The following is a 17,636-nucleotide window of genomic DNA, read 5'->3' on the forward strand; positions in this document are numbered from 1 at the left end:
ATTAAAATAATATAAAAGCGTTTAATAAAATAAATTCTAAATAGTTTTAATTAATTTTAAACGTAGTAATGAAATAAATTTATATTTTATTATACGAGGTTTTAAAAAGTATTTAATTAAACCGTATATTTAATTAAACCGTGGATTACGTTATTTTTAAAAACTTAATTAACGAGTTAAGTCATCGGTTAAATTAAATTAAACCTCGTATTAACGCTTATTAAATTTAAATATATAGCTTAATAAATATTAAACGTTTTTAAGGCGTTTTATATGTTAAAGTAACGTTAATATACTTAATTTTCAATTAAAAATAAGTTCGTTAAAACTACTAGGTTTAAAATAATTAATTATAGCCGTATTAATAAAGTAATTATTATTAATATTAACGTCTTTTTTAATAGACTTAATACCTCGAAGTTAGTTAATATCTCTTTTAAACGCTTTTATAATATTAATAAAATAAGTATCGGCTAAAGCGTTAATAGTAATTATTAAGTAATTATCGAAGTTACCAGCTATTTAGCCTTTAAAAAAACGTCGAGAAAAGGGAATAGATTACTACCCTAAAGTATATAAGCTATAATAAGGTAGCCCTCCCGCCGCTAGTTATTTTTAAAGGGGCCGACGTTTAAAACCAGTAGTTTCTAGACTAAGACGGCTATCTTTAAAATAATTAACGGTTTAAAGCATCGCTTAAAAAGTGGACTAATAATTTTATAATATTAAATTAAATTTAAAATATGTTTATTCTTTATATTCGATCTCGCTATAATAATAAATAAGTTATCTTAATTTATAACGGCTATAATTTATATATAAATAAAGATTTTTTATAGCTTTATTTTATTAATAAAATATAAATCGTTTTTTATAAGCTATATTATAATTATATCGTATAAGTTTTAAATATAGGGGTTTTCGAGCTATTAAAAAAAGGGTAGAAATCTTTTTAAAAGTATATTTAAACGCGGTCTTTAAATTAAAGCCTATTAAATTAAATATATTAAACATATACCGCTAAATTAAAATTAACGTTTTAATTCCTTTAACGATTTAAAATATTTAAAAAATAATTAAGATTTATTATCGAAATTAATCGAAACCTTTATTATTAAAATATATTATCTTAAAAGATAAAGGTATTACTCGACTATATTTAAAACTACCCCCGGTAATTAATAAAGAATCGACGCCCGATTTCGTCGCCGAATTAGCTTTAAAACTTATTAAAACACCGTTTAATAATTAAGTATTAAGAAATAATAATTAAAAATTAGCCGCTATAAACCTTACTTTTAATCTCTTTTTTTAAAAACTCTTTACTCGTAAAATTAATAAGGCCTTTAATAAATAAATTAATAAAATCGCGAGCCTCGAAGTTTAAATTAATTATTTTTAAACTAAACTTAATAAAAAAAACTATTAAAATACGTTAAAAAGTAAGAATCGTACCGGGATAGCGATTTATTCGTATAGCTAATATACGACGGGCTAAGCGGAGGCTAAAGGGTAGGGTCGTATTTAAGGACGAATTTACCGACGTTGAGGTGCTAAGCAAGCCGCAGAACGATATAGAGGGAATAAAAAATAATAAAACGGAAATAAAGGATTATATTATTATTAAAAATATTAAAAAATAGCATGTCCTAACTAATTTTAACTATAGAAATAACTTGAATTAAAAGGGTATATTTAGTGGGTTTTCTAGTCCGCGAAGGGGTGGTCCGTGGAGGGGTGCTTTAGCTTAGTTTCTATATGGCAAGGCAGATATTGCGAGTCGAGTGAAGAGTTTTGTCTTTGCCAGCAAAGGTTTTTTATGATTGTGGCGTCTATTGGATGCCGATATAGACAGAAGGGTGTTTTGCGATAGCTAGGGAGAGACTTATAGCTAGAGCTCGTATCATCACTGTCATTAGTAGAATCATTATCTTCTTCACGAGGTCCACCACCTGGCTTGGTGAACTGAACTCACACGAGTACTCCGCCATTGGTTCTTTTCTGCTGCATCGACTCTGCAGTAAAATTTTGGAGAAACCGAGCCCACTGCAGTCCCGATAAGATGCCATCTCCTATCACGACATCCCAATTTCGGGTGGCAGATTTGGCTTCGGCCATATTTTTGACGTTATACTCATCGCAACCGAATTCCCTCGGGCATGTCGCCCGGACAAGGCACGCCTCCAGAAAGTGACGTGCTAAGTCCTTGACCCTGGAAAAATTCTCAATATCCTCATGGATAGTCATAAATCGTTGCCCAGTCAGGTCCGTAAGGCAAACGGCGGTTATACCCATGACGGGCCGTGTGATGATTAGTGAAAAGAGGTTGTGTGGTACATAATCGAGAACAGCTCGAATGTTAGATAGAACCAAATCGGCACTGCACAAGCTGGATGTCTCTCTTTAATGCTGCAAGTAGAGGCATATATGTTTGTTGCTCAAAACACCAGTATTATATACTCGCGATGCGTTTTACCAGGGGTTCCAGGTACACTACAATGCCCATGATCTTGCTAAGAAACATAAGGTGCCCATTGTGTTTCTTATACAACCAAGTAACCTGATTCTTCGCCTTTGTTTTGTCTCATTATTCAATGAAGCAAAAAAACTTGTTAAGTATATTGATGAGCGCATGTTGAGCATCGTCAAACGTGGCTTTCCTTCTTTGTTACGCCTCAAAGCAAGGGATGAAGTCTGCGCTCAGCCACGAGGCACGTGAGAAGGGCTGCTACTACCTACGTCACATCTTTTTTACCCCTGGCAGTGGCCGTTGGTGGCGGTTGCCGAGCAACCAAACAAAACGAACGCTTCCTCGCTTGGAGGAGGAAGATCCCTGTCGGAAACAGGTGGACAGCTAACGGTTGCGCCAGCGCATACTGCCATTGGAGCCCAATGGCCGGATGCAGCCACCGCTGCAAGCCAGCATTACACGGAGAAAAGGCTGTCAGTCTCATCGGCACAATTGGCTTATTTTAACGTTCGCATCAGGAACGTATTGTGGTCGATGTTCGTACGTACATGTTCTCCCAGGACGGGAGATGAACACCTAAACGGGATCGCCAGTTCTGCAATTGAGCCGGCTCATCCAATCCGTGGGCTATGGCGCACTAGCAATCGTTAGCGCGCATTACCAGGCATTAGCATGACTTGACAGATCATCCTGGCACGAAGGAAGGACTTCCGACGAAGCCAACTTGCCCAGCCAAATGTTTGTCTTCCCCCCCCTCCCTCGTTCGCTCCTCGGAGGCTGCTGAATTCGCGGGGATTCGCTATCAGTATGTGGTGGTGTGGACCGGTGTGATGGAGGCGTGGCCTGTAACGAAGGAGAGATTGAGTAATTTCGTACCATTGGACGGGTGTCACCATCATTGCTGCTGTTGAACAGAAAACCGGACATCGTGGACCGTTGGGATTCGCCTGCCTACTAGACGACTCAGACGCGTCCCAAACTTCTGTGTCTCTATGTGCGCGTATCACTCAATACTGCAGGTGATAGTGAATGCACTTTGCGGGAGGCGATGCAACAGCAACCCTCCTCCCCCATATGCGGGAAATCAAACTCGACGGGGTCCAGGCCCGGAGGGAGGGAGGCCAATCTGTACGATGGCGACAAGTCATTTTTTAGGTATCATTCGTTAGCCAATGCCTGCCTGGGGATGTTCGAAAAGCAATGGTGTTGTTGTTATTTCAAGGGACGGGTTGCTTGCTTGCTTTTAACAGCGTTCTATGCATGGAAGCACCAATGAGTCACATCCTCCATACCACACCAGCCAGCCGAGCACCCACTTGCGGTGCTAGTCTTGGGGATGGGATGAACGCCCCCCGAGAAGACTCAGCAGAAACATTCAGATATACCCTTCTGGATTATGGACATCATTGAGAGTAACGGAAGTGAGTGAGTTACTGTGTTCACATCGGACGTATCTGTCTTTGATATCGAAGCCGTTTAGAGTCCATGCATGGCCACTCCGTCCCTCCCACACCACATGGCAGTAGGTAGTGGCCACAATGCAGCTGAAGCTCTGGCTGAACAGTGCTGTGAGCGGGAGCAGCCACCTTGGTGTGGGTGGGGCTTGGGTGTCTTAGCGGCCCAAGTTTCAACCAATTCAGCGTTGTGGGTGGCCTGCGCTGCAACTGTCATAGGCTGCCCGCTCCTGCGTCAACACCCCCTCCCCGCCGCTAAGATATTTTTTTTACTGCCCTCGCAGCAAAGGAAGTAAACAGAAGGCCTCCCCCCACCCCCCCAAGCGAATCCAGTCCTTTCCAAACCGATCTCCATGCTAAGGACCGAGCCGACTCCATTTCGGTTCGACACCGCAATTTGTTCGTCAATCTCGCCATGCCTACCTCACCGTTCTTTCTGTTTGCTCTTCACTCTTCAGAGATTTACTAAAAGACTGCAGGAAGGTAAAATTCTTGTATATTTTCTTGCATCGTTGCATTTGCATTCTGCTTGGTTAGGCGTTGGTTTCTTCTTTGCCGTTGGATTGTCGTCGACTTCCACTTCCCAGTTTTCTCGTACCCGGTAAGTTACGTGTGGCCTGTGAGGTCCTCCCAGGTTTGATCATACAGACCAGGACATGATCATCTCCTCGAATCCCTGCCGCCCACGGAACCTTCCCTGCCTATGTCAAAATAGGTGGCCTCGGCTTGCTGTCGAGGTTTGGAGGAAGAAAAACTCCTCTTCCCTCCTCGTTCTGCACCTCTTCATGGCATTTCTGAACCTCAAACCAAACCATAGACAACTGACCTCTTTCTTTACAGTACACCAGTCTTAGTTCGCGACGTTACGACAAACCCTGATGGCCGATTCAAGATACCCCTCGATATTCCGACCCTACGTCTTCTGTAATTAGACCATAGCGTTGCGTTGTGTTGCCTTCCCGCGCACAAGTCCTTCCTGTTCAACTTCTCTCATTCTGAACCCGAGACTACCGGTAGTCTGCCCGCAAGATGGACGGCCCTCCACCGCCTCCGCCGCCTCATGGCTCCAACCCCAGGACCACCAGTTCCGGCGCAGGTAATGCGAATCTACCGCCCGGAAAATACGACATCTTCATCATACCCTCCCCACTCCTCCGGCTCCGGCTTCTTATACCTGCCATCCTTGAAACCCCAAGTCAACAGCTTTGCCGCTGGCTTTGCTTCTGCTCTGGTTCTCGTCGTTGTCTTCCAGAGCATGGCGCCGGCCTTCAAGACATGGTGGAGTAATTTCCAAGGAATGGGCCAAATGGGTATGATGCTGCTTACCATTGGAGTCGGGGTTGGGGCATGGGTGCTTGGAAGAACACAAAATGGCAGTCTCCCTGGAGCTGGCTTTGGAGGAAGCGCCGGTAGTGATTGGCATACTGGCCCAGGCGCTGGTTCCTATGCCGGCGCCGGTGCGGGTCCTACTCCTAATGGTGCGCCTCCACCACCCCTCCGCACGGCCACCGGTCCTCATCGTCACACTCGGGACCACCACCCGGATCTCACGGAGGTGAGAATCCCAAGAATTCCTGGCAAGAACGTCCTCAAGCTGAGGAACCACAACAGGACGCCCCTAAACCCGAGGACCCCAAACCAGAGGAACCTAAACCCCAGTCCGACGGGCACAAGAATGCGTGGGAGAAAGCCCGGGAAGAGACTCGACGGAAAGAGGAGGAGCGGAAAGCCAGGGAGGCGGAACAAAAACGAAAAGAAGAAATAGCGAAGCGGCTGCGAGAGCTTCGCGAGAAGGAAGCTAGGGAAAGAGCAAAGCGGGAGCAAGCCGCGCGAGAAAAAGCCGAGGCTGAAGCTCGTGCGGCAAGAGAGAAGGCCGAAGCTGCAGCTAAGGCGGCTAGAGAAAAAGCGGAAGCAGAGGCGAAGGCCGCTAGGGAGAAGGCGGAAGCAGAGGCGAAGGCGAAGGCGCAGCGTGAACAAGAACAAAAGGAGAAAGAAGAGAAGGAGAGGCTGCAACGCGAGAAGGAGCAGGCTATCAAGGACAAAGTGCACCGAGAAGCACGCTTGCGCGAAGCTCGGGAACGAGAATTGCGCGAGCGTCTCGAGCGCGAGAGGGCACTCCGCGAGAAGCTTGAAAAGGAGGCCATGGAGAGAGAGTCACAGAGGCTTCAGGAGGAAGCCGTGAGACGGATTAAAGAGGCGGCCGAGAAACGCGCCAAGGAGGAGGCCGAGAAGCGAGCCAAAGAGGCGACTGAGAAACGAATCAAGGAGGAAGCTGAAAAACGAGCCAAGGAGTTGGCTGAGAAACTAGCCAAGGAGGCGGCCGAGAAACGTGCGAAGGAGGAGGCCGAAAGCCGCGCCAAGGCGGAGATCACCAGGAAGAGCACATACGCTTTCTCTTCGGTCGGTGAGAGGACCAACCCTTGGCCAAACGGCAGACCGCCTTCCCAGGCACCTTCCCAGGCACCTTCGCAGCCAGCTTCTCCCGCTGTCCCCAGCCCTGCTCCTAGCTCTGTTAAACGTCCCCCACCTCCTACAGCCAAGGCGACCGAAGGTGATGGGAGTGAATACTCTTACCGGCCCTATGATACACCCAAACAACATCACCGACGGAGATCGGGCGAAACTGTCTTCACAGAATCCTCTTACGCATATTCACAATCAACATCGCGCACCTCGCCTCCCCCGTCAGAACGTGGCGCATACTCGACCAAAGACCCGGACAAGATCGTGATCAAGGCTGTTTACAGTTTTATGAACCAGTTCGCCAAGACACCCGCATCGCAGCTGTTTTCGGGGCAAGGTACCGTGACTGATGGCTTGATCCTTCGCATCACCACAGAAGGGTTGTTCATCGACGACGATGTCCGAGGTGTCCCGCAACGAGAGTGGGACGTCAAGGCCTGGACGCTCAAGCTCATGGAGGTATGGTGCCCCTCGCGCGATTTTGCGGCACCCGCAGCCACCCCCACGCCTGCGCCCAAAGGCAAGCAACGTGCGCGCATGGATCGCGGACAGCCCAAGGTCCTCACCGGCGACGAGGCCGACACGTTCCTTACCGACATGCTGCGAACCTGCAAGAATGACTGTCGCCTGTGTCCGCACGGCGATGGTGCCTCGGCTTACTCACGCCAGTCGGGCGAATTTCGACAGCAAGGACTCCATGTCCTGCGCGCCACCATCCGAGACCAAGAGGGCAAGAGGTACATGTTTGTCCTCGGCGAAGAGGAGGGCTGGAAGGTCTCTCTCGGGCTGCAAAGGCTTCGCCGCGGTACCCAGGTGCGTCAACTCGGTGTCCAAGCCATGTCGGTTCCGGAGGCGCGGAACACTTTGGAACTACTGGGGTGGACCTGAGCTATTGCTCTGAATCTGACCTGGAGACGACCCGGCAGCCTGGACTCTTTTAATACTGCTTGCGCGGTGGAGCCGAGCCCGGATCAAACGTGTTGTGTCTGGCTAGGGAATGCTGCGATACCCCCCACTTTGGCATTCCAGAGCGCGATGCAACATGCGATGTGGATTTGATGACTGCTTTTTGGGCAACCATAACGACTCTCTCGCTTTGGAATGTTCGGAAGACTGATATGTAATTGGTGTTGGTGGCATACTATGTTGCATATAGAGTGCCAAAGAATCACTGTCGCAAGATTGCATGAGATGAAGAAATTACAAACACACACATACACACAAACATTCCAGTCTTTGCAATTGTGTCATCGTGACATGTCAGAACTTGATTCATTATTATCGTAGTGATGCAATATGTAACGCCGGTAAACCAACACCTCCCTCAATACTCCTCTCCCTGTATGTATCTCGTAGGCAGGCCATGGTTTCCGTCTATATGCATTTTTGCCAGCCAAGTCAAGTGTTGGCTCATTATCTCTCGTTTTGGGTAACAGAAGTGGCAATACAAACATGACGAAGTGACGAGCCAATCCTCCATCCCCTAAATTAATCGAGCTAAAACCCCCGGGGGTGAAAAAAAGAAGTGTTTCGTTAATTCATCTCAATTCCTCATCTCTCATCCCATCTCATCTGATCTCCTGTTTTTCCTCGTCTACTGCTGCGGCCGTCGCACAAAAACAACAACATCATCATCATTTGTCCCCGCCGAACAGGCTGAATCGGAACCGGCTCTTCTTGCCCTGCTGCGACGCGCGGCCGAAGGACTGCTGGCTCATGATGCGGCGCGACCCGGGCCGGCGCTGCTGGTAGTCGTCCTCGTCTTCGTAGTCGTCCACGTCCATGTCGTCGTCGATGTGACGGCCGTCGTGCTGCGGGTTGTGTACCGACGGCCGGCCCATGCCTGCCTGCTGCTGTTCTCGCTGTTGCTGCTGGAGCTCGCGCGTGGTAGGGGGTCCGTTGGTGGTGGTGGGAGCGGTGGTGGTCGCCGTCGCGGCGTGCCGCATCCCCGGCATGGGCGGCGCGTCGCCACGCAGCGCGCGCTCGACGTCGGCGTACTGGCGGCGGTAGTCGTCGTGCTTGGCTTTCGCCTCGGCGTGGCGCGCCTCGGCCTCGGCCTTGCGCGACTGCAGCAGCGCGATCTCCGTGTCGAGGCGCGAGATGGCGTCCTCCTCCTGCGTCATGAAGCCGAGGTACTCGGTCACCTTGCTCTCGAGCGGCGACAGCACGCAGTCCATGACGCTCGGCGACTTGAGGCGCTGGATCGCGTTGCCAAGGGCGGCGCCCGCGGCCGTGTTGGTCCGGGCGAGGGGGCGGCCGTCGCCGCTCGAGGCGGAGTCCGAGGATGTGGGGCGGGCTTGCTGTTGCTGCTGTTGTGGCGTGTGCACGGCGCCGCTGCCGGCTCGCCAGGGCGAGTTGTGGTCGCTCGAGGGCGAGCGCGGGCCGCCCGGTATCGGCTTGCGGGCGCTAGAGGGGCCGGTGGGGCTGGCGCCCTGTTGCTGTTGCTGCAGCTGTTGCTCGCGCAGCTGTTGCTGGCGGCGGTCCCGCTCGCGCTGCTCCCGGTGCTTGTCCACGAGCATCTCCTCGGACCGGCTGCCGCTGCCGTACGAGGGGGGGCCGCGAGCGCATCTGGGCGCCGCCGGTCCCGCGCGTCACGGGCGGGCGGCTCTGGTCGGGGGTGCCGTTGATGGGGATGGGGCGCTGCACGTTGGGGCTTCCGCCACCGCCTTGCTGCATAGCCATAGCTGCTGCGTTTGGGTTGTTTGAGTTGGGTGGTGGACCGCCGCCGCCACTGCCTCCGCGGTTGCTGTCTAAGAAGTCGTAGAAGTCGTCGTGGCTGTCGAACTTGCTGGATGTGCTGGGCCTGCCGTTGGTGTTGTTGTTGTACTGGGCCTGGGCTTGCATCGCCGCGAGCTTCTCGAAGTCGCGGGGGAGTGATACGAGGGCGGGAGGACGGGCTTGGAGGAGGCGGTGGTGGGCGAGTGCATCCCTGGGAAAGGGTACTGGACCGCGACGCTCATGAGGGCGGCGGGAGTTCCGGATTTTTAATTCGTAGGTAGGTATGGCTTGGTATGTATGTACTTCCCTTGGTGGGGGTGTTTTTTGTGAGCTGGCACCGCACCGCAGAAAGTGGGATGAGTTGTTGGAAATGGAAAGATCCAGGCCAGGAACAAAATGTGGAGTGAGGGTGAGTGTGAGCTGCAGGGGCTCCCCAATTGAGTATGAACAATTGGATGGAGGAGGAAGTATTCGTATTACTTCCAATCAGGACTAGGGGTTTAAGAGTTTCAAGATAAGAGTGAAAACAAAAATGAAAGAAAGTAGATTCTCGTAACGGTCGGGAGATCGCCTCGGGGAATGGTGAAATACGAAGCTCTTCTAAACGGGAGGTTGGTGTCTGAATAGGCGGCGGCTGGGGATTCAAGCGCCCCCCCAAAGTCGGGCAAGTCTAGGGAGGGGGGACCCGACCATTGCCCATCTCTCAAACAATCTCCACCCCCACCACTCACTCGCCATTCACCACTCCCAGCCCGCCGATTTCTGATCAAGCTAATGCCCATCTCTTGCAGGATGCATGGCATATAGGTTACCCCCAGGCAGTGTCTCGTATTGATTGCAGCTAGAACATGACCAGTCGAATCTCATGTTTTTATCGTGCTATCTTGCCTTGTCGGATGGCTGCAGCCCAGAGGCGTCGTTTGATGCCCGTCAAAAAGGAAGCCCCGTCGTCCCCTTCCCACTTTCCCCCGTTCCCCCCCCCCGAAAACCCGTGGCTGGGGAATTGGGCCGATCAATTGAGTTGGGCCAAGAACCAAGGTAGCACGGGTCGAAAGCTTGGACCCCATAACCCGCCAACCTAACCTACCTACCTCCAAGCTACCACTACCACCACTCCACCACTGCTATCCCGTACGCACCAGACATCAATACTATCTAAGAAGTACGGCGATCTGAAACCTGCCTTACTTCTGAGACCTACGTCATCCAACTATTGTGCGCACGGGTTCCAGTATATCAGACTTCGATGTGCCTGACGATCGTTGCCGCTTCGAACTACACGCCATGCTTCCTATGAGACTCCTAGTAGCCGCCGTTGCAGGCAGGCTTTTTATTCGAAATACCACACGTCCAGGGGACAATCTGTCGATCAAATCCCTCCCATTCCTTGTTTCAATCACACGAGGAAAACCAGAGTTTTTCAAACTACCGAACCCAGCCAAACCATTCTGGAAACGAGTTTGGGATGAAGCCACAAATGTAGAAACAGTTGTGAGTACAATGGTTCTATATGTACCCTTTCTTGGGGTAGCTGTGTGTATATGGCTAGGAGGAAGGAGATTGAACATGAGAAAGAGGTCGAGCGGAAATCGTTGGAATAAGTAGGGCCTTGGGGGTTTTTACTTGTCCTTTCTCAGCTTCAACATGCTGTCGTTCTCGGCTGGCTGACCTCAATCCTGTGAAAGGTCTAGTCACCGGGTCGGTCTTGGCTTTGTTACAATTAGCCGTGGTCTAGTCCACATGTTTATTTGGCGATTATTGTCAGAGAGATGGAACTCGATCGCCCAGAAAATTCTGGAGCAGTCTACCTTGTCCAGTTGAAATCATAATAAATACTTCTTGCTTTCTCGTCTAGTATCTTTTTCTATTTTCACGAATTTTGCCGGGGCACAGGAAAGACTATAGATATCTTCTCGTATCGCAAATTTAGAAAAGGTTTTCTATACAAGTGTACTGTTATTTAGCTACCTGTCATTCCTCCTTTGCTCATACTATATGGCCTACTTACTTCGCAAAGCCTTCCCAGTTTCATAAGCCGGCAGATCTTGATTCCGCAAAGGCTTGTATTAGTTACTCTGGGTAAGTAACGCCCTCCGGCTTCTCGCACGCCTCGTAAGCGATGAAGACGCGATCCCCCAACAGCGTCGACCCGAGCAGCTCCTTCTTCGCCTCCTCGAGCTCCTTCTTGCACTCCCCGGCCAGCGGCCACGACGTGGCGACGAGCACGGTCGCGTGCGTCGCGTCCGGCGCCAGCTCCTGCAGCTTGAGCGTGCAGCGCAGCGGCGGCTCCACCTCCTGCATCTGGAACCCGCACTCGCCGTGCTCGACCGGGATCCGGGCGTCAACCTCGGCGAGCTCGGTGCGGATCGCCGTGCCGTCCAGCACGGTGCCGTCGAGCTGGCGGTGCGCCTCGGCCACGTCGACGCGCTCCGCGAACGAGATGTAGGCGAACGCCGTCGTGCGCGAGCCCATCTTCTCGGCGCGCGCGGGGGAAGTCGAAGCTCTTGATCCGGTCGATGCGCGCGAACAGGTCGCGCACGTCGGCCGCTTGGGCCGTGCCCGCGAGGTCGTACACGCTCAGGACGAGCTCCGGGTGCACGTCGTCGTCGCCGTCGCCGTAGAAGAGGGCCTCGGAGAGCTGGGTGTGCAGGACCATGTTGTGGTAGAAGGTGCCGCCGATCTCCTTGTCGGCGCGGATGGCGTCGCCGCGCTTCTCGAAGCGGATCTGGGCGGGGCCCTCGAGGCGCATGGGCAGGAAGAAGCTCTGGATGGGGCCGAAGCGGGCGAAGAGGGCGCGCAGGTCGGCCTCGGGGACCGTCTTGGCGATGTTGCTGACGGACAGTATCACCTCGGGGTCCTTGTAGTACTCGGGGGAGAGGTTGGCGTGGCCGGTTTGGGCAATGTCGACCAGGCGGTCGCGCAGGGGGGGCTTGCAGGTCGTTGGCCCAGTGGGCGCGGATCTTCTCGCGCTGTTCCTCGGTGAGGACGGGGTGTCCGCTGCGCTCGGTATCCGTGGTCCAGTACTCAGGCATGATGGAATCTGTTTCTTCTTCTTCTTCTTTTTTCCGGGGATGATAATTGGTTCAGGGGTTTAGGATAACAGTAAGTGTGTGATGGAAGATGTTGAGGGTTGGTTTACGGTAATTAGGGATAGGAAACCCGGTAACATGATATGCTACGGTACTAGAAAATGTGTAGCACTTTAGACAACGGGCATGTTGTTTCAAACAAAGAATTCATGTTTACTCATGATGGGTTTGTGATCTTGAACAACGACTTGACTTTTTGCCACATGTCCTCTTTGATAATTTAGGCAGTACCTTTCTTCGTAATAGCTGCTACCAGCAGCCTTTAATACGCTTTACATGGCTATTACTTATCAAAGGGGGGCACCAAAGGCGCCATCAACCTCCACATAGTGACTGGATACATGAACATCCTCGAGCCTGTTGTTGTCACCATGTCACCCTCATGTTTGACCGTCTCAAGTAATTGAACAAGTATTACGCCCTTCTGCCTTGAGAATTTGACATGGACAACCAAAGTCACCCCAGCCAGTCACCATGGTGCTGGGGGTATCTCATAGTCCTTGGGCATTATCAATTCCATCCGTGGTTGAGATCTGTACTTTGACTCTGACGTCGACACCAAGAGACCCCCATTCGCTAGGAATGGAGGAAGACACCCTCCCCTCTTTCTACTCAAGATTTATAGAGAAGGCCCGCTCAGCAGGGGTTAGCAATGTGGGCCGTGCAATCATTCTGCCTAGCCATTTTATTAACACATGCAACAGACTAATAACTAAACATAACCCCGAGAAATTTATAAAGCTAGTATTAGGAGAGTTATGGTACTGGCTGGAACATAAAAATTCATGACGTCGTGAAGTGTCGTACGCTTAGTAAAACAGATCTATAATACACAGGCAGGGATAGTCGTCTAGTCCCTAACCGTTGCACCCCATCGTAACATAGTATTTTATGCAATGATGCCCAAAATAGGAAACCCATCAAGACGACAAAAGAGAGCTCAAGAGCTTCCCATCATGAGTCGCCTGAGCTCCTCTGCATACAGATCCTTGTACCGCCGAACCTCAAGGTCCAGGTTCTCCATCGGAGGCATCAGTGAGCCGAAATGCGGGCCCCGGCGCCCGTACGCCAAGGCCTCCCAGTCGTCCCCGGCCAACCCAACAACATCAAGCACAGCGTCGAACCCGCCGCGCGCCTGCAGAACGGCATACAGGAGCGGGTGGCAGTTGCGGTAGACCATGCGCGCGAGCCCAACCACGGGCGCGACGGCGCGCCGCTCGTCCCGGTAGTAGCCGTGGTAGGAGAAGAAGCGTTCGACCAGCGGCGTCAGGATCTCGAGGCGCTCGAGGCCCGGGGCCGCGTCTCGCAGCAGCGCGACGGCCGGCAGGTTGACGCCGCTGCGCGACCGCGTATGGATCCAGTCGTGCAGCGCCACGCGCCGCAGCCGCGCGACGCTCGCCGGGCTGAGCTGCATCAGGAAGGCCATGAGCGCGAAGCCGTCGCGCGCGACGAAGCGCTGGCCGTACAGCATCGGCGCGGCCTCGGCGTGGATGGCCTTGCAGGTCGCCAGGCAGGGCCGGCGCGAGCCGGTAGTCGCCGTGGTTGTTTCCGTCCGCAGGCTCTGGGGTACACCAGTCGTGAGACCTCGAGAACGGATGGCGGTGCTTGGCGATGCGGCGGTGCGCCTTGCCCTTGGCTTCTAGGTAGACGCCTCCGCGGGGATCCGTCAGGACCAGGGCGTAGATGGTGTTCCGCAGCTCCGCCGGGAGAGACTGGAAAGGGAACGGCTTTTGTTGCTTCTTGGGTCTGGTGGTACGCTTGCGTTTCTAGATGTGTTATTAGTCCAAGTACTCCGTAGAGCAATTGCGAATTGGAATTAACTCACCTTGTGTGGCTTGCCAAACTCGCCGTCGTCATCATCATCCATGTCAGTACCTTCTTGTTCTTCGTTCTCGATATCGAAGAGCATATGGTCGCTCAAGTCCGTCTCTATATAAGACACAGGGGCGCTTTTTCTTTTCGAACAGCGCAAAGCCGGGGGGGGTTGGACTTGGACAGCCACTGCCGTAGTCGACATGGTGAATGCCGTTGCTGGGTAAATTCTGGCTTGTAGTAGCTGATGGGGTAGTAGCAGTTGGTGGCACCGTGTAGTGAAGTAGGTATCTTGAGTGAACCAAAAACTGTTCGAAACCCAACACAGAAACAATTGGTAAGAGGCGTGGAAGCAAACGGTACGCGAGAATATCTTTTCCAGACACCACGAAATGGACTCGAAACCATGTGCTTTAATAGAGTTGTGGATGCTCAATTTAATGGCTCTAATCGCCATTGCTGCCTGGCTTTCTGCCTGTTGTGCCTCCTGTGCCTGTTGTTAGTGGATTGTCCCACTATTTCATCATTACTCAGCTGCCCCCCTTTTCCCCAAGTGTGTCAGGCACACCACGAGAAGCAGGACAAATGCTAAAGGGATATTGTTCTTGGTGTATTTTACGACAGTGAGGCTGTTGTGGGAGAAACTCTGACCCGTCACTTCACTCACTTCTTGAGATGAATGGTCCGTCACGCGGCTCTTGTCTCCATGAATGCTTTCATTCCTGGGCTTCATGGGGCATATCAGTGCTGGCCGTTGTAGATAATCTTCGTTGAATATGAACTAGTTAATCTCTGCCACAGAGGTATGCGTGCTTGTAGGTACAGGGACGAGTGGCACGCATCGTGGCTCAGACTCCTCCACGCGCTGGCATAGGTACCGGCTACTGAAGGATATAACACTCCCCTGCCTATGAAATATGGACCAGGCTTCCCGAGAGGCTGTAAGAGGCAGCGATACCCCAAGGCTTGAAATATACTCGTAATTCTTTGCACGATTTTGATATTCACTCGTTCACCCATGAGACTTGCAGTCATGCAGGACCTCAATAAAATCTCTCTTGATATCTCCAACTCGGGGGTGAACAAGTAACTATAGTTCTCTTCCGACTCCTTGGGTGGTGCCTGGCTCAGTTGGCTCAGCTGGCTCTCCGTGCCCTTATTCTTTGAGCCTTTGTGGGAGTCCCCTCTGAGATGACACGATGATAACAATTGCAACTTTGGTTTAATTCGAATTTATATTAATCGTTCTCCTATGATCCCGGGGACAGACTAAATTACTCGAACATACCGAGAGAGAAGACACCCCTGGGCGAAACGATTAGATTATATACCGTCCGTTCTGTCTTCGGGCTTGAATACTGCCAATGGAGCTTCAACCAATAGGCGCAATTTGAATCTTCATCTCGTCGCGCACAGGGCGGTTGGGTTGATCTTTGAATCCTTGAGGCGACAAGGGCCGTGATTAAAGTGATCGATTCGTGTCGGGCCAGGGCACCTTGGTCACATCTGCGTGAGTAGTCGATCACTCGATACAACAAGATAATGGACAAAAAGCATGCTTACTTCCAAAGCAGCGAGCTACTCTAAGCTCCCCAGGTGCACATATTCTTTGTTTTGTTGCGAGTGACAATCCGTATAAGAGGGCGAAAGACGGGACAAGAAAGCCCTTGTTATTCATAATCGCGTTGTGGGCGTTTCTTGAGACGCCAAAGGGTACGAGTCCTCTCGACCACGTATAACAGACATACAGTTTGTGATATGGCATTGGATGCCATGACAGCACAAACCAACGACCGATACCCTCTCGGCGACACGTGTTACTGCAACAAGGCCCTCTTCACACTTGAGGGGGAGGTACTCCCCAGTCGCCATCTATACGACTCGATCACGATGCGTTTCGAATACGCATCCAACGACACTCCCCCCATGGACACCATGGACCTCGAAATGTTCGACACAGAAACCATAGGAGAGTGCGATAAGCGTTGCAAGAAGCCTTGCATGAACATTGCCACGGACCGCGAGACGTACGACATGGCCTTGGAGAGTTGTGATATGCTTGGTCTTGACTACATGGGGATGCCAGTGCTGATTGCACTATATCCGGATATGGGAGTCTTTCTGCAGCATCAGGTGGCTCCACAGAAATTCCACCAGCTTATCGAGCCTTCCACTTGCGAGATGGACCTCGTGGAGGAAGCGGGCGTTGACATGACCACAAGTGTGCTCTTGGGCCCAGTTGCACCTGACTATTTCTACCCGCATGCGGGACTCGTCTTCCCGCCGACACAGCAAGGGCAAGATGAAGGGCAAGACGAGGAGTTTCACCGACCTCGCGAGCCTTGCGCCGCGATCGACTACCCTCCGCCTGTTGTACTGGGCGACGGACCTCCGGCCTGGTATGGAGAACCCTTTCCTGTTACCGAAGGCACTACTATGAGCCAACCGAACCGGACGACCCGGAAGAGGACGTGGAATGGGACGACCCTTCGTATCACGGCATTCCGCCACAAACGCGAAACATGCCCTTCCGCACTCTTCTAGAGCTAAACAAGTCGTTCCGTATCCTGGTAGAAGTGCACTGGCCCCAAGTCGTGGATATGTACAACCAATCGCCGTGCCGCGACGTCTTTGCCAACTTCCACACCATTCGAGATCTGGCTACCATGTTCAACTTGCGCCTGTCTGAGGAGGTGTTTGAGGAGAATGAAGAGGAGCAGGAGCAGGACGAAGAGGAGAAGGATCAGAATGAAGACGCTCCAGCGACTGATGCCGATGATAAAGAAGGCTCGGATGACGACTCAGATGCTTGTACGTCCTTTTTGGCAGCTGATGATGATGATGATGATGATGATGATGATGATGATGATGCTAGTGATGCTGATTATAACGACGATTCAGATTGTGCGTCCTCTTCGGCAGCTGATGATGATGATCATGACGACGATTCGGATTGCGCGTCTTTCACGTCTGCTGATTCGGATGATGATCGTATGGACATATAATACGTATCTTTATCTGAGCATTCGAGGCTCGTCAGGCCCGCCACGGAAACCGAGCAAACCGGGGAACATCCGGCTAAGAGTTTAGGTACCATTACATGTGCGGAGATAAGTCCGACGACGAATGGAGAAATGAAGGATACCTAGGCTTCAGAAAGCGGATTACTTGATCCCTTTGAATATGACTTGATTGACATCTAGAAATAGCTTCCTGTTCGTTTCTCATCCAGGACGTGACATGACATCCAAGGACAAACACAACATTGAAGCTTTCTTCGACTTGAGAGAGTGGCAAGAACAAGCGGATGAAACACATCTGAGGACGCAAGATGGTTGGTGGAGACTCCATGTAAGCGAGATCGGGCGGGCCCGTCGAACAGCTGAACACTACTGAAGCTGTGCCTGGGGCCTCATTGTGTTGTGGTCCGCCAGCTGGCAAATCTCGCAAAACCACTGCGCTGGGTTAGATTGGGTTGCTGGAGCCTGGAGCGCATGGAGTTGGAGGCTGGTTCTGGAATGGCTTAGTGGATTTACCCGCTGTATTTGGTTCTTAGTGAAACACCCTTTGGCTTTGGGGTTGGTCTCGTTTCCTCTATTCAGACGGACTTGCGATGCCCATGCTGCCTCC

General features: G+C 51.4%; 6 protein-coding genes across 6 annotated transcripts; 3 read left to right on the top strand and 3 right to left on the bottom strand.

The window, feature by feature from the left end:
* Window positions 1–5,294: 5,294 nt before the first annotated feature.
* Window positions 5,295–7,275, top strand: PG994_003550 (uncharacterized protein; the record flags this gene model as incomplete). Its single annotated transcript, XM_066854959.1, has 2 exons — window positions 5,295–5,435; window positions 5,536–7,275. 2 exons carry the CDS (start codon window positions 5,295–5,297, stop codon window positions 7,273–7,275), a joined length of 1,881 nt encoding a protein of 626 aa, XP_066719237.1.
* A 746-nt stretch (window positions 7,276–8,021) lies between these two features.
* Window positions 8,022–9,347, bottom strand: PG994_003551 (uncharacterized protein; the record flags this gene model as incomplete). The annotated part of the gene is given in 3 exon segments (XM_066854960.1): window positions 8,022–8,909; window positions 8,935–9,316; window positions 9,331–9,347. 3 exon segments carry the CDS (start codon window positions 9,345–9,347, stop codon window positions 8,022–8,024), a joined length of 1,287 nt encoding a protein of 428 aa, XP_066719238.1.
* A 1,828-nt stretch (window positions 9,348–11,175) lies between these two features.
* Window positions 11,176–12,137, bottom strand: PG994_003552 (uncharacterized protein; the record flags this gene model as incomplete). Its single annotated transcript, XM_066854961.1, has 3 exons — window positions 11,176–11,580; window positions 11,645–12,080; window positions 12,130–12,137. The coding sequence occupies 3 exons, from the start codon at window positions 12,135–12,137 to the stop codon at window positions 11,176–11,178; spliced, it is 849 nt and encodes a 282-aa protein (XP_066719239.1).
* A 997-nt stretch (window positions 12,138–13,134) lies between these two features.
* Window positions 13,135–14,103, bottom strand: PG994_003553 (uncharacterized protein; the record flags this gene model as incomplete). The annotated part of the gene is made up of 3 exons (XM_066854962.1): window positions 13,135–13,755; window positions 13,844–13,960; window positions 14,020–14,103. 3 exons carry the CDS (start codon window positions 14,101–14,103, stop codon window positions 13,135–13,137), a joined length of 822 nt encoding a protein of 273 aa, XP_066719240.1.
* Window positions 14,104–15,896: 1,793 nt separating this feature from the next.
* On the top strand, window positions 15,897–16,550 carry PG994_003554 (uncharacterized protein; the record flags this gene model as incomplete). Its single annotated transcript, XM_066854963.1, has 1 exon — window positions 15,897–16,550. One exon carries the CDS (start codon window positions 15,897–15,899, stop codon window positions 16,548–16,550), a length of 654 nt encoding a protein of 217 aa, XP_066719241.1.
* A 56-nt stretch (window positions 16,551–16,606) lies between these two features.
* Window positions 16,607–17,011, top strand: PG994_003555 (uncharacterized protein; the record flags this gene model as incomplete). Its single annotated transcript, XM_066854964.1, has 1 exon — window positions 16,607–17,011. The coding sequence occupies one exon, from the start codon at window positions 16,607–16,609 to the stop codon at window positions 17,009–17,011; it is 405 nt and encodes a 134-aa protein (XP_066719242.1).
* Window positions 17,012–17,636: the final 625 nt, after the last annotated feature.

The sequence above is a fragment of the Apiospora phragmitis genome (genome assembly GCF_038363925.1).
Source record: "Apiospora phragmitis strain CBS 135458 chromosome Unknown utg000004l:1.0-3135199.0:1.0-3139288.0, whole genome shotgun sequence".
In the NCBI taxonomy this organism is placed as follows: domain Eukaryota; kingdom Fungi; phylum Ascomycota; class Sordariomycetes; order Amphisphaeriales; family Apiosporaceae; genus Apiospora; species Apiospora phragmitis.